General features: G+C 45.3%; 1 protein-coding gene across 1 annotated transcript in view; it reads right to left on the reverse strand.

The window, feature by feature from the left end:
- Window positions 1–16,963, reverse strand: part of PXDN (peroxidasin) — an 88,286-nt gene that overhangs the window by 48,144 nt on the left and 23,179 nt on the right. The window contains exons 2-3 of the mRNA XM_004619985.3: window positions 3,396–3,467; window positions 1,912–1,983 (exon numbers count right to left, since the gene is read on the reverse strand). Coding sequence (XP_004620042.2) covers window positions 1,912–1,983; window positions 3,396–3,467 — 144 coding nt within the window. The remainder of the gene's footprint in view (window positions 1–1,911; window positions 1,984–3,395; window positions 3,468–16,963) is intronic.

The raw sequence follows: 16,963 nt of genomic DNA on the forward strand, positions 1-16,963 counted from the left end.
AATGATTCAGACAGGTTGGCAGAACATGGCCAGGAGTGGTGCCCAGAGCCCCTGAGTACTCTCTACCCCTAAAAGAATAATCAGATATGGTTCACCTTCTAACAATAGACTATAAATAATATTCTACTCCCTCAGAGAGTTGACCCTTTAAATATGACTCTAACTCAAAAGTCAATGTCACCATTCAGAAATGTTAATAAAGGGGAAGATTTAGGCCTCCTGAAGATCACTTGAGACTCCACCACCAAAAATGTAATCCTGCCCGTCCCACCAAAAGAGACTGTCCTAAGAGAATAGTCCAAAGTCTTAACATGAAATATGTTTGCAGAGAAAATAATATTTGCTCTGAGTAATTTAACTCAAAAGTAAAATATAAAATGAAAAATAAAATACAAACCACACACACACACACACACACACACACACACACACACCACACACAGACAGACACAAACAGAATGCTATCTGTTGACTATCTAAGAATAAGAAACCAAAGATTTTCTCACCAGGAAATCAAAGATTTTCTTTTGCATCACACTTAACATTTTTAAGGGAGAATAAGAAACAACAAATAAAATCTCAAAGAATGAATAAAGACCCATCTCTCATTTTAAAATAAGTGATTATGGGCCAGAAAGATAATCCAGAGGTTAAGGTGCCCCCAGTTTGACTCTCTGGCACCACACATGGTCCCCTGAGCACTGCCAGGAATCAATCTTGAGCACTGAGACACGAGCAACCCCTGAGCACTGACAAGTATAGCCCCAAAAGCACCCACTAAGAGTAAAATAAAACAAGTAATTAGGTAACAAGATTAATACATAATCACAAGTTAACATACTACGCCAAAGTGATGAAGAAAAATTCTTACATGCATTACTTTTAAATATCTTCATGGAGGAAGTGTATTTTAATGAAGTTCAAGTAAGAGCTATAGTTAAGAACTGTTGCCATCAAAAGCAGATTTCAACCTTAACACTATTACTAGGATTTTTAAGGTGATTTTTAAGGGATTTTTAAGGGTGAGAGAAGGGGGATCAGAATGGGGCACTGCATACAAAGCATGTGCTCCAGCCCTCTGAGCTTCCCAACATCACTGTTCTAAAAATTAATATTACTTAAAGACGTTCAGGTTCACTTAAGACATACATTTCCAATTGAAAAGTAATCTAAGTTCTAAAAATAAGAAGAATTTGCTCAAAGCACATGCTCCTACTTCTGTCTAGTTCTAAGAATGTAATTGTTTTCCTTAAAGATTTTCATTTTGAAAATTCATGCCTATGAAGAATTTCCCTGCAAGATTATTCTCTAGCTGCCAAAGCATTCTCCCTGCAAGATTATTTTCTAAGCTGCAGAACTGACTTTGACAAGCAAATGTCACAGATGGCAATAAGTTACTTAATTAAAATTAATTTTAAAAATAGGACAGTACATTTAAAATATGTAAAATAAAAAAGAGGTAAAAGAAGAAGAGGAAGCTGAGGAAAATTAGCAGGAATTAGTGGCATTCCAAAGAGATTTGTAACTTGCATCTACAGCTGGGAAGGCAACTGCAAAGAGATCTGAAAGCTGATATCTTACCAAACACGATCAGCTGTTCACACTAGCAACTAAATATAAGTAATCAACTTCCAGCTTAAGAAGTGTCATTATTATTCCTTCAGAATAATTTTCAGAAGTTGTGGCTATTAATGTACCTAAGGCTTAGTAAATAAATACTAAACACTCACAGAACATAGCACAAAAGCTGATGGCAATTCATTTTTAAGAATCCTACCAAAATTTTACTCACCTGAAAATAAAACCTACTACAATGTATAAGCAGCAAAAAAATTTAACTTGACTCTTAGACTGCCAAAATCAGATAACAAGCAAAACATTTTTGAGGTACAAATCTGATCACAAACTTACAGATATTTTAAATTTTCCAAATCTTCAAATGCTCCACTGGGTATACTCTTGATCTGATTATTGTTGAGAAGCCTGTGGATGAAAGTTTCAAGAGGGTAAAAATTAGGAGTCAGAGAGATTATACAGGGGATGAGGGACTTGCCTTGCACGCAGCCAACACTAGTCCAATTCTCAGCATTGTGTATGGTCCCCTGAGTACCAGTAGAAGAGACCCCTAAATACCAAGCAGGAGCAGCCCCTGAGAACTGCCAACCTGGCCCAAATACTCCCCCTACAAGAGAAAGAATTAAAAAGAACTTCTAGACTGTTTATGAAGAAATATTCTATAACCTTGGGAAAGATCATAAAAGCTACAGAACTCAGAACCAACCTCCAATAAGCACTAAGTCAACACTACAGTGAGCATTTCTGGTGTTTAGCCCCATGATTATAGATTTCCTAGGATAGAGTATCTACCACTCTACATTGGTTGTCTCTGCATTTTCAGAAAAACACTCCCTCTTTCCCGAACAAAAGAATGTCTGTGTTCATTCTGCTCCCCATTACATTTTCTACTTCAGCCCAAACCATGGAATTAGAATATCATAGCAGAAGTTACATGGTGGTCTGCCTAGATGTCATGGAGGCAGATCACCTACCCAAGAACCTCTGCTTCTCAGGGAAAGAACTGGAGTGTAAGTAGAGGATACTGCATTCCTGTTTACACAGTAATAATGAACTGGCTTGATTTTCATCCCCCACATTTTCCCTTGAGCCCACAGTCACCATCTTGCTACAGAAGAACTAGAGAAACCGGCCCTTACCCTTGCTCCAAATGTGCAACCAGCATCTTGGGTCTGCAGCAGACCCACTGAGAAAAAGATCCTTGAGATCAATTCAGGATCAAAGCACTGGGGCCAAAAAATAGCACTTGAGCCCTTAATTTCCCTCCACCTTACCTGGAGTTCTAAACTGAGGTGTTAGAGCAGCAGTATAGCAGATAGGAAGCTTACCTTGCACATGGCCAGTTCCAGGGAGATCAATGGCACTACCTAGCGTGCCCTGGGCACTTCCAGAATTGATCCCTGGTCACAGAGAAATGTAAGCCCAGTCCAGCCAGGGATGAGAGGGAGTCTGGATTAGCCTACACGTTACAGTGAATTTAACTGATGTTACATAGGACAGATTGCATGATACAGTATGGAAATGTCTGTGAATGTCACACAGAATGAATGATATGATGTATGATGGAGAGATTTGTGGATAACCAATGTAACAGATCCATGACACAGGATTTCAGGAAACAGTCAATAGCAAACAGCATCAAGCATCAAATCCACTCTCATGTGATCTATATTTGTCCCAAGCTTCACCTTTCTTTTCCAATCTAACTATGGATAATTGGAATTCACCAAAAGAATCTGAGGTCTACCTACAGTTATAGAATAATTATTTGTCTATGATTCTCCTACTGTTCCACCCCCAAAAAGAATGTCTGGACTTACAGCGTATTCAAGTTTCTCAGCTTCTTGAATGCCCCTGGTTGGATCTCTCTGATTCTATTAAAACGAAGATCCCTGTGAAAGAAATAGAAATACATTTATAGAAGAATCTTGCAATCATGATTCAATCTGTTATTTTAAACATTTCTGCTTTAAATGATAACGAACTTAAAAAATTGCTACTTCAGTAACAATCACACAGTCCATTCCTTTGGTGAGTCATCTCTTTATTGAGCTAATAAATCTTTGAATAATTATCTGCACTACAGATGGGTGATGTCACATCACAGAAGTTTGTTTAAGCAATAATTATGGGGAAGACAAAACATTAAATTGACTGCCTATGCACCCATCTTCTGCCAGAAAACTTAATTGCCATAAGTCTTAAGATAATAAACAGAGGTAGAATTTGCAGCTGATACCCAAAGCACATCACACTAGTCACACAGTTGTGTAAATACTTTAACATTTTTTTGGAGGGGTGTTGCTTTTGGGTAATACCAGGCTACACTCAGGGATTACTCCTGTGTCTGCACTCAGAGATCACTCCTGGCCCCGGCAGTACTTGGGGAACCATAGAGTTTTGGGGTCAGGTTTGGGTTGACCACATGCAAAACAAAAATTTTACTACTTTACTATCTCTCTAATTTACTCCACTGTCTGTCCACTGTTGCTCAAGCGGACACCAGTAATGTTTCCATTGTGAGACTCCTTGTTACTGTTTTTGGCATATCGAATACGCCACGGAAAAATTGCCAGGCTCTGCCGTGGGGGTGAGATACTCTCAGTAGCTTGCCAGGCTCTCCGAGAGGGATGGAGGAATTAAACCAGGGTCGTCAGCATGCAAGGCAAACGCCCTTCCCGCTGTGCTATCGCTCCAGTCCCTATCTTACTTCATCAATGGGAATTCAGCTGATTATCAGCTCTCCTCCTATAGTGTTTCCTTCGCAAGCATGTTTATAATGAGAGTCTCAAATCCAGAAAGCTCATTCAGCCTAGGAACTGGAAGAAGACAATCAACTCATATGTCTAAACAGGTATTTGACATAGAGATAAGTGGGTTCTGGTAGAATAGATATTCATTTTCTCCGCGATGGAGGCCAGGGTTTAGCTGTCCAGGAAGGACCAGTGAGCAGGAGAGAATCTGCACACAGTGGATATGGCCAGTACAGGAGAAAGAGCCTCTCACAGCCACTGGGTAGCAGGTACTGAGGGGACTAAGCACAGAGCCCTGACCGTGTAGACATGGACATGAGTTCAAGAGTAACCCCCTCTCTTTCCTCCAGCCTCAATTTCATAAAATCTACTAAACATGGAAGAAGATCTCTGAAAAATCAGCAAATAGAAAATCCACTTTCTTGATTCAAGAATCTCCAACCTTTTTGACTTATAGCCAAGGTCAGTAGAAACAAGGGCCAGGAGGATTGGTCCACAGTTGCAAGCCTGCCTCAAGTGCTGGGGGAGAAGGCAGCTGGGATAGAGAAGGGACCAGGATGACAAAGACAGTTGGAAACAATCTCTCTAGATAAAAACTGCGTACTGAAAGCAGGTAAAGGGACAAACATGAGAACCTCTCAATATCTCTATTGCAAACCACAATACCCCAAAGAAGTGGGGGGAGTGGATAGAAAGAGAGAGAGACCAGGGAGAGAGTGAGAGAGGAGGGGGAGGGAGAGAGAGAAAGAGAAGAGAGAGAGAAGTGCCTGCCATAGAGACAGGCTTGTTTGGGGGTTGAGTAGGTGGAGGTGTATGTGTGTGGGGTGACAGTAGGGAAACTGTGAGGTTGGTGGTGGGCAATGTATGCTGGTGGGGGGATGGGTGTTGGAACATTGTATGCCTGAACCCCGATCATGAAGAGTTTTGTAACTGCATCGCAAGGTGATTCAATTTAAAAAAAAAAAAAAAGGAAAAAAAAAAAGCTTCCAAAAACCTACAGTTTGACTCACAGGTCTAAACCCTACTAAGCTAGTCCCGGAGGGATTATTCTGGGTTGGACACTATCCCTCCCCAATTCACATGTTGCCACTTCCCACCCTGAAGGACTTCACTCTGTGGCCTTATTTGGAGAATGTCTTTCTAGAGTTAATCAAGTTGCAATGAGGTCATTAGGTTGGGCCCTCAGCCCATCTGCCCGGCAAACTAATCAAAAAGAGCCACGTGCAGATGGGGGTGCAGGAGAAGACAGACCCCCTGAAGGTTGGAATTACCCTGTCCCCATGCAAGAAGCCCGCCAGCGAAGCACAGGAAGCAGAGGAGAGCTTCTCCCCCATGGCCTCAGGGCCCAGCTCCACAGACCCCCATCTGGGACATGCCGCTTCCGGCAACAGTCGGGGTGCTTGGTTACAGCAGTCCCAGGATCCAGTACGGGGACTCCGGAGCGGCATCTGGTCCAAATCACGAACGGATGTTTCTCTTATGACATTCACTGAGCTCTTTAAATGTTGATAATCTTCTCAAGGAACCTGATGGTTTTGAACCAATTTAGTAATTGTAAATGATTTATATACACAGTTGGTTCTGGTTTAGGGCGCCCCGAGGGGATTCTCAGAAAGCGTCTGTGTGAGTCACTAAATGAATGGTGTTTGGCTCATGAGCATCTGCTGGCATCTTCTCTCCTGCTGTAGGTCAAGTCTTGGGAAGGACAGGAGAGCCCACTTCCTCCCACCCAGGAGTCACTCGCCACCACTCCACATTCCCCGAGCACAGCTGGGAGCACACCCCCAAGATGGTGCTCTAAAACAACCGAAATCACTCATTATGTGGACTTCACAATATACCGGATGCTGTCGGCAAAAGGAGAGTGAACTTCAGAGAAAATCACCAGAAACCGCATCATGGAGAAGAGCGAGAAAAAAAAGATATTTATGAACTCAGTATTCGCTGACACACACTTTCAGGATACCTTCAGGATGGTCATCATCCAAGTAACAAGGACCCCAAAAGAAGGGCCCGGAGGCCCCAGTCCAGACTAAGGGAATGAAAATGTTTCAAATGTGAGCCCCCAACTCAGAATCGCAGCTGCAATCCTGCAGGGGCTGCATTTCACTTGCCCAAAATCTTCCTGTAACGGGGTTTCTGGAGGCTCTGATAACTTGGGGGCAGGGATGATCCTCCTGGTCAAGACTCTGGGACGGCTACACCAGCAGCAGCACTGTCGTCTGAAAAGCTTGTCGACAAAGCATGTCTTGGGCCCAACTTGGCAGCATCAGAAACTCTGGGGATGAGGCCTGGAAGGGCACCGGCTCAACCATTGCATCACTTCCAAGATGAAGTTCGAACATCTCTGGACTTCGGGAATACTGAGGAAGCCATGGAGGGCTCGTGTGCAGCAGCGAGTATGTGAGGGTGGACATGTGAGAGGCGTCTGCACACGCACGTGTGTGCATGCATGAAGACTCAACAATAGGGTTCTTCCCAACCTACTCCTCCTCTCACCATTAATTAGGACAGCGGGTGTGGAAAGCAAACCTAGGAAAACTATTAGTTAAAACCCAGAAGATACTGTGGGTCCCCCACTCTTTTTGAGCTTTTGAATTTTTTTGTTTGTTTTTGGTTTGGAGGCCACACCCAAACTGTGCTCAGGGCTTACTCCTGCAGGCTCAGAGGGCCACAGGGGATGTCAGGGATGGAAACCGTATCAACCACATGCAAGGCGAGTGCCCTACCTGCTGTACTATCGTTCTGGCCTAAGAGCTTTTGAAATGTTGTCTAGACCTAGAGTATATCATCGTGGAGAGTAAGACCATGTGCAACTCCCAGAACAGACTTACAGGAGCCACTGTCATTTTGCAAGGACAATACTGCTTCGACAACTGTAAAACTACAACCACAAAAAAATCCAATTAAAAAAAAAAAAGCACTGTCTTAAAATTTAAAGATTATCTGGTCCTAGAGCACCACCAGGAGTGATCCCTGAGCCAGGAATAAGCACTAAGCACAACCAGACATGGCTCCAAAAACAAAACTGAATAAATAAACTTTAAAAATGATGGAGTGTTTAGGAAACACTCCTTCAGCACTTCCCTGCTTCCTGTGCCCCTTTGAGGAGGTCACTCCTCTGGGCCAAAGATTCCTGGCACAGGGTAGTGGGCAGATGTGGCCACATGGCACTTATCCACCTCTGCTCCTGAATGGCCAAGCCCTCTGGCCATCTGACACCTGTGGACTTAATACTACTTCCCTCAACAAACAATGAGCTTTTGGAAACACGCGTCTCCCCCATAAAGTTAGCAATACAGAAGAACAGAGATAAATCCTAGAAAGTGCTGGGAAAGCCATGAAGGATCAGTAAAAGAAGCTGAAGGCACATAAACACTGAGGGTGCCCGATGCAGGTCCTTGAGCCACGAGACACTGTGACCATACTAAGACAGTGAGCATGGATGGATGGCCAGAGATCGCATCTGTGAAAAAGTCTACGAGTTCTAAAGCTCTCTGCACATTCATGGATACTAAGACAGTGAGCATGGATGGATGGCCAGAGATCGCATCTGTGAAAAAGTCTACGAGTTCTAAAGCTCTCTGCACATTCATGGATACTAAGACAGTGAGCATGGGTGGATGGCCAGAGATCGCATCTGTGAAAAAGTCCACGAATTCTAAAGCTCTCTGCACATTCATGGGAACCAGTCATGAGTACAGCAAGTGAGGGCAGGGGACAATCTCTGGTTTCAGAAATCACTCAGGGGTGCCTAGATCATGAAAAGAGTCTCAGTCCACTCCAAGTATCACATAAAGAGGCTTTAGTGAAGAACGAGTTGAGGTATAATAACGATGATCTGAGGAAGAAGAAAGAAAAGCTGGAGAACTAGTACAGCTAGAAAGGTCTGCAGGCAGTCCTCCCGGGTTCAACCACCATCACCACATGCGGTTCCCTCACGTTACCCCAGAAGTGATCCCTGAGTACAGAGCCAGGAGTACGCCCTGAGCACTGCTGGGTGTGGCCATAACAAACAAAAATGGACTGAGAGAGAGAAGGAGGGCTGGGAGACGGAGAATTATAATCAGCTTAGAAGAAGTCCTGATATTTGGCAAATGAGAATTCAGTAAGAAAGACTGGGTAACTTTGCTAAAATCACTCAGTAAGAACTAGAAATGGAATTAGAATTAGTCCAGGGCTTCTCTCTGGGCACCTAGCTATTCCCATGACAGAACCTGAGGGAGATATGTTTAACCTTGCTCATAGAATCACGAACCCAGACTCCACACTTCACAGCACGTCACCCAAAAGTTCTTCAAGACTTTAAGCACTTCCATATGAAAAATAATGGGAACAATCTGTTTTGGATGAGATGTGGTGAAAAGGAACTCTTCTCCACGTTTGGTGGGAATGTTGCTTGGTTCAACATTGGAAAACAGTACAGAGGGTTCTTTGTAAACTTAAAATTGAGCTGCCATAGGACCCAGCAATTCCATTTTTGAGTATCTACCCCTATCACAGAAAAACATTCATTCAAAAGGATGTATGCACACAGTTATTCATTGTAATACCGAATACAATAACTAAGATTTGGAATCAACCTAGATGTCCAATAACAGATCAGTGGATCATGAAGTTGTGGTGTATATACACAGCAATTTGCTGCAATATGGAAGGAATTGGCAGATATCATGTCAAATGAGGAGAAGAAGAAGGAGAAGGAGAAGGAGAAGGAGGAGAAGGAGAAAGAGAAGAAAGAAGAAGAAGAAGAAGGAGGAGGAGGAGGAGGAGGAGAAGGGGGAGGAGGAGAAGGAGGAGGAGGAGGAGAAAGAAGAAGGAGAAACAATACAGATAATAGCACTTGTGTGTGGAATTTAGAGTAACTGGATGAGAAAAGGCAATGGTTCAAAGGGAGGATGCCTAGATTACCCTTAGTCTCAACATATAGGGAGGAAAAGGAAATAGAGAAGGGAAGGGGTGGGGCAGAAGCAAAGATGAGAAGCAATATTTACAAGGGTCAAAGTACATTGATGGTGTTAAGGAATGATGGACTTAAATATCCAAACCACGGAGTCAACAACACTGAAATCATGAGACTCAAACTTTAAGAACCAACCTTAAAAAGGTGACTGTTGAGATGACAAGCAGGCAAGGGGGTGGGACAGGCAACCTGGGAACACTGGTGGAAGGAACATCGTATGTCTAGAACCCATCTATGAATAACTTTGTAAGTCATGTTGCTTTAATAAAATAAAATTAGGGTGGTGGGGGGAAAGACTTCAAGTGTTCCACGACATCCGCAGAAAGCCAGGAGGCCAGCCCAGCCCCACAGGGCTGAACACTCAAATCCAGTAAAACAGGAAGCAAATGTCTTGAACGTAGAGTTCAGGTCAATTAATATTAAAAGGACCAGGAGACTCCCAATTTAAAAGCCAAAGGAGTTCTAGTAGGAGCACAGAAACCCGAGGTGCCAGTCAGAATGCCAAGTGCTAATGTCTGGACTCAGGAAACACCAGCCTGGAAGTGTGAGACTATGTGCAGTTGGCCTGATGACAAATGGCTGCACCCAGGTCCCGGAAGAGCTACTCCCTGCAGAGAGCATTGCGTTCAGGGGGGAGGAGACAGTGCCTCCAGGCTGCATCCAGGTCATTCGCAACCGAGTGCTCCCTGCAAGTTGCACCCTTGGCAGGTGGAACTTGGTGCCTGTGTCCTGTTGCACCCACCCATCTGCACCAGTCTTGCAAGGAAGATTTCTGGTAGGAGGAATTTCCCGAGCAATTCAGGAGGCCTGGCTTCCCTCCTGGCGATCGATTCTCAGCCAACAAGCAGGCAATTCAATTGCAAGGGCTTCAGGATGTGGTGCTGCTTGGGTCCAGGGGTGCTGAAGATAGAAACCCAGGCTCTAGCCTGACAGTGCTCAGGGCCTCTAGGGCTGTACCCAACTATGAACAGGAGATCATGTGGTGCCAGGGATCAAGCCAGTCATCCACATGAAAGGCACATATCTTAACCCCTGAGTTTTCTCTGTCTCCTGCCTCCAAATAAGTCATTCTGCCCTTCATGTTTTTGTAGTTTGGGGGCCACATCCAGCAATGCTCAGGGCTTGACTCTGTGCTCAGGGATCACTTCTGGTGAGCTTAGGGGACCATATGCAGAGCCAGAGATAAAACTGAGGTCAGTTACATGCAAAACAAGCGCCTTACCCACTGTACTATTCACTCAGGCCCCAGAAATCACTTTTAAGTAACGTCTTTACCCACTCCCCCCCAAATTCTGGGGCTGGAGTGATAGCACAGTGGTTGGGCGTTCACCTTTCATGCAACCGACCCATGTTTGATTCCTCCGCCCCTCTCAGAGAGCCCGGCAAGCTACCGAGAGTATGGAGTCCGCATGGCAGAGCCTGGCAAGCTACCCAGGTATTGGATATACCAAAAACAGTAACAATAAGTCTCTCAATGAGAGACGTTTCTGATGCCCGCTTGAACAAATTGATGAGCAATGGGATGACAGGCACTTATATAGTTAGTATTTAATATATGTTTTATCAGAGAAAAACTTCTTTTAAAAAATAGGGGTCATGCAGCAATACCACTGCTGGGAATATATCCCAGAAAAGCCAAAAAGTATAGTCGAAGTGACATATGCACTTATATGTTCACCGCAGCACTGTTTACAATAGGCAGAATCTGGAAAAAACCCGAGTGCCCTAGAACATATGACTGGTTGAAGAAACTCTGGTACATCTATACAATGGAATACTATGCAGCTGTTAGAAAAAATGAGGTCATGACGTTTGCATATAAGTGGATCAACATGGAAAGTATCATGCTAAATGAAATGAGTCAGAAAGAGAGAGACAGACATAGAAAGATTGCACTCATCTGTGGAATATAGAATAATAGACTATAAGACGAACACCCAAGAATAGTAGAAATAAGTACCAGGAGGTTGTCACCATGGCTTGGAGGCTGTTCTCTCATTCTGGGCAACTCAGAGAAGGGAACAGCAAGTAAAATGTGGTTGTTGGTCATGTGGGGGAAAGATGATGCGGGCCAAATATAGACTAGAGACTGAACACAATGGCCACTCAACACCTTTAATGCAAACCACAACACCTAATCAGAGAGAGAGAACAAAAGGGAATACCCTGCCATAGTGGCAGTGTGGGGTGGGGGGAGACGGGACTGGGAAGGGGGGGTGGGATGTTGGGTTTACTGGTGGTGGAGAATGGGCACTGGTGAAGGGATGGGTTATCAAACTTTGTAAGGGAGAAACATGAGCACAAAAATGTATAAATCTGTAACTGTAAAAAAAAACAAACAAACAAAAATAAAGTGTTGCATCACTGTAAAATAAATAAATAAATAAATAAATAAAAAATAGGGGTCATGGCTTGAAAAAAAAATCACATAATTTTAACCCAGTGATTTTTACTTTTTTTCTTACCCTGGCTGTCTGTGTCATGCCAATTATTTGAAGAAGCCCATAAAAAGTGCACAAGACCATCACTAAAGTTGCTTGGAGAATCAGCACAAAAGGGAAAGCCAACAATGGCAGAAAAGAAAATTAGCAGGAGTGAGAAGGAAACCAATCTGAGCATCCCAGCAACCAAGGCATAGAGTCTGATGAAACACAGGGGCCTCTCGATCTGGAAAGCTCCTGAACCCAGCATGGAAACCAAGCCTCACTGACAGAGATGGGGGACATTCCTCAGAGGATCCTCCCACCTATCTAGGGTAGTCAACGGTATCCCCCTAATGAAAACCAATAACCAACGGAGGGGTTGCCCATGGCTCTCCTTGTGAGTCCAGGAGAGCACAAATGAAGGCATGACCCAAGAATTACAATCACAGGAATCTCCACCTGTCACCCGGCTCCCCCAGAGGGCATCTGAACCCCGATGTTCACTGACGGCTTCAGCCCCCTTAGGTGTGTTTCCTACAAGTCAAGCATACACCCTCCTCTCCTTGATCAAATTCTGCAATTTGTGAGTACACAGCAGCTTCGGACTGATGCCCTGGGCTCTGCTAGAGATCCCTTAGCAGCAGTGAAAAGCAAGCAGTTTGGAGGAAACGGAACCACCAGAACACTGCCCAGAGGCATTCCCCACCCTGCAGATCCAGGCCAAAAAAAGCACAGCTGGCACAGGCCCTGCCGGGAAGTGAGCCTGGCTTCCTTGGGCAGACCAATGCCACCTCATTGCAGATGCAGGTGGCAGGGCCTGGGCCTCCGCAGCGGGACCTCAGAAGTAGTGAAAGGTCCTGCCCCACCTCTGTGTCCTAGCACGCTCTCTATGCCCAGAGCTAATCAAGGGGCACGGACATAAGAGCTTCAAGGGTCAGGGAGCACAGAGGGAACGAGCTTCAGCCCTGGAAGGTAAGACACAGACAGAACCGAGGGCCAACACACAGGCACAGTGCAGGATGAGCGGGGCCCACACTGCAGTGACCAGACACCGACCACGTGTGGCCGTCCCTTGTGCAAACCACTGTCAGCTAAACTACTTCTCCCAGCAATGAGCATCTCTTGACCTGTTCATGGAAAGTAGTTTCTGTGTCACTTAAGAGAGAAGCAAGCACAGAGTATTTTGGTCCATGCTGCCCAGCAGAGAGAAGTACAAGATTGAATCACAAGTGCCTGGCCCGAGAGGGCAGGAGCTCTGGAGGCTAACAGATGTGTCCACAGCCTGGTAAACATCACCCATTCTTGGCAAACCCGATCATTCCGGAGGGGTGGCTGTGTACAGAGCCCCTGACCACAGAGCAGCTGCAGACCCTGGACAGCTCAGCCTGGACTTGCTTCTTCAGTCCCAAAGGAATCCAGGATGGTTCAATTCTGATCCATCATTGGCTGTTGAGTCCATAGGTCACCCCCCGACAGGATCCTACAATCAGCTGGGACAAGGTGACTACACACAGCTCAAATTCCTTCCCTCTGGGCAGCTGGAGGTGGGTTGGGGAACTGTAGGAGGCTTACAGCTCTGTACCTGTTTAGAGGGCTAGCCACTGACTCCTCCCCACAAAGGACTCCTTACTTGCTTCTGTGAATCCCTCAGAACCTGTGCGGAGGCCCCACTCTCCTGGGATAGGGCCCCCATTCCCAGGAGGGTAAGGCAACCTGCTCCCTAAAGGCCAGGCACGGAGAGGCTGAGCTGGGAGCCTCGGGGGCTCTTCCAGATGATGCCATCTGGCCACTGAGGCAGGGCACCAGCTGCAGCCCCTGCTCGAGGGAAACTGCCCATGAAGTTTCAGATTGAAAAAGTCAGAAAAGCACGGAATACCATTATTCAGTTTTTTTTTTTTTGCGGGGTGGGGGGGGAGGGTGTTTTGCTTTTTCCCCAGCTGCTTGGTAATGTGATATGGCGGGGGAGCCTAGAGTGATAGAACAGGGGTTACTGCCTTGCTTGCAGCCAACTCGGGTTCAATCTCTGGCACCATTATGGTTCCAGAATGGCACCACCGGGAGTGATCCCTGAGCACAGAGCCAAGAGTAAGTACCAAGCATCACTGGGTACAGCTCCCAAACCAAAACTATAAAAAGTAATATTTTAAAAAGGTGGTTTGGGAAGGTCGGTGGGGGGGGTGCTGAAATATTTCACAGGCATGAGGCCAGAGTGCAATCCCAAGCATCCAAGCACCCCCGGGATTATAACCAGGTGTGCTCCCCACCCACGCCCCAAAATGTGAAAAGAGCAACTCATGTCACTGTGATCATCACTGTCATCCCATTGTTCATCAATTTGCTCGAGCAGGCGCCAGTAAGGTCTCCATTCTTCCTAGCCTGAGATTTTAGCAGCCTCTCTTTACCCGTCCTTCCCAGTGGTGCCGCATTGGAGGCTAACCAGGTTACAGCCACATTCTGCCCTCAGTCTAGAGTCTGGACTTGTGTTTGGTGAGGGAAGCACCAGGGGCTGCCGCTCTATCCTTCGAAATGAATCTGGTCCTGTTTTGAATTTTGTTTCTCAGGCCATATGCAAACACAACTCATTACTGAGCAGCCTTAGAACTAAACAGTATGAATCCATGAGTTCATGCTTAAGGTTTCCTCTGGAGAAGGAAAAAAAAAAAAAAAACAGAAAACAAAGCTTCTTCAATGGTTGTTTAAAACACGAAATCAGCGTTTTTTCCTTCTTTTCAGCCAGATCATGTATCCAGGGCTTTTCCCATGGCTGCTTCCGTCTGTCCCAGGGAGCCCACCGTGCAGGGCAGCTGAGGACAAGAGTGTGATTCGAGGAAGAGGGCTCTCTTAGGCACGCTCTCCTAAGCAAACAAGGAGGCAGAGAAAAACAATGGCATGGATGAGCATGAAAATCCATTCTTTCCAACTGAGTGTGTCAGGGAAAGCATAGGCCGACCGACACTGTCTTAATTAGAAGCAGCCAAGGAAACAGCAAACAGGAGCACGTTCCCAGCAGTCAAGCCAACGTGGTCCCAGGCCATGGGAAATGGGAGCGCTGGCTTTTTTTGCTGAAAATCTGTATAGGTCTTCCTGTTATGAAAACAGGACACAGATGCAGAAGTATGAGTGTACCTTGGAAAGGGAGGGAGACACCTCCACTTAGCAGACATCACAGACATGCTGACGGGTCTACCCGTTCTCTGGTGAAAGGAATACCAAAACTCTTCCGGGGCAAGGACAGAATCTGCTTTCTATCCACACAAGGAAGCCAAGTACGTGAAGGCCAAAACAGTCAGCAAGGAGTCAGATGAAGACCTGCTTTGCCTGAGACCCTGCAGGAAAGGCTAGTGCTGACAGACCATGGGAATTATTGGAGCCATTCGAAGGACGGTCTCTGCACAGTGACTCCTACTGGCTGCAACTGTCCACCTCAAGCACCCTTCTGTGGAAGCCAAAAATCTGTGGAAGGGACATGCACACCAACATATTTCTCTCAGACATCCTTCCTCACGCTGCTCTGAGTACGTGGATCCATCTTTCCTAGACCGGTGACAGGGCTGCCAAGTCTTACACAGGATGCAGCAGACAGACTTAAGTAAATCCCATCACTGTCACTTAACCAGCTGGGGAGTCTGAACGAACACCTTGATTTCTCTGTTCCCTGCCTGCTGGCTCCCAGGAGACAACATTGCTCCTTCACAGGGTTGCTGTGAGGAGGAAAGAAGGAAGCTGGGGAGAGACTGGGAGGCTGCAGTGGGTTAGGACACGTGCACAGCCTCTGGGGAAAAGCCTGTGACCCAGGAGGTGACAACTCCTTTATGAGAGACACAGGACAGCTTACTTAGAGGGAAGACCCTGAGACAGTCCAGGGCAGCCGGTGGGTGAGGGGGCTTCGTCTTTATCCCGCTGGGTCCAGCCTTCACACGCCACCTACCAAGTCTCTAAGACCCTTTGGCTCCTCGGCTGCACTCAACAGCCCTCCACCAACACTCGGAGCCATTCTCAGCATTTCCCAGCATTAACTCATCAGAGACACTCACGTGAATACAAAGACACATTTGATTTAAACAGAGATATTGAATTTAAATGCCAAAATCACTGCAAACTTCAGGGCTAGGAAACATGGCCTGGCCCTCGGCACTTTGTCGCTACCTTGATGACACATAGATTTAGGTCCAACACAAGAGAAGTGATTCATACACTTGCGTCGGTAACAGTATTATATATCACATAAACTCAATCAACTAAAAAAAAATTCACTGAATTTTTGAAAAGAAGAAAACGTGGCCCTTGAAAGCTTTCCTCTGGCATCCTACAAAGTCAAGACAACTGCAGGAAAGAGGGTGTGTAGTAGTGAATTCTTGTCTCAGCAGCAGGTTAATCCCCAGGCTGGCCCAGGCAAAATCTGCCAAGTCTGCCAGGCGCAGATTCCATAGCTGTCTGTCGGCTATTCAAGGCCTCTTTGTTCTCAGTTCTGGTGAGGACTGTGGATCCGTTCAAATACCTGCAGCTGGGGGCAATCTGGTCCAACTAGTCTCAGCGGCTGTCTCTTACTGGTGACTATTTTACCAGGGAACAACGGCCTTGACACCCAAGGGAAATCTCATGGGCCCCTAAATTTTTGTACCTCACTAGGGGGAAAATAAATTTGCTACAACTGATTCAGCAAAACCACAAATCATCTCATGGATGTGCCAGATGAATCAGCTGTTGCCTTCAATTAAAAAAAATGAAAGAATCATGTCACCAAAATGTTGATGTGGACAGTTCTGATTTTACAGTACAAACCCTCTGTAGAAGGGATCACAGAATTAGACAGCACCCTTGAGTGGATTAAGCAGTGACCAGGAGTGCCTGCTACGGCATTAAAAGGCTAACAGAAAAAAATATGTATGGAGCGGAGCATCTTTACGAAGCCAAAATAGACTCATTCAAAGATCCAGCAATCCTATTCTGATCTGAAGAATACGAAAATATTAATTCAAAAAGTACTATCTAGCCCAATGTTCATTGCAGCATTATTTACATTAGCTAAAATCTAGGAAAAACTGAAGTGTCCTTTGAGACATGATTGGGAAAAAGACAGATGCCTATTTACACGGTGGAATTCTATTATTTATCTATGAAAGATAAAAATTTGCCATTCGTAGCAAAATAGGAAGACCTTGAGGAAATGATGTAAAGCAAAATAAATTAGAAGTAAAAAGACAAATACTAGACAATTTCATTCAAGTGTTCAACACAGGATATAAAAA

This window comes from Sorex araneus, chromosome X (genome assembly GCF_027595985.1).
Source record: "Sorex araneus isolate mSorAra2 chromosome X, mSorAra2.pri, whole genome shotgun sequence".
Taxonomy (NCBI): Eukaryota; Metazoa; Chordata; class Mammalia; order Eulipotyphla; family Soricidae; genus Sorex; species Sorex araneus.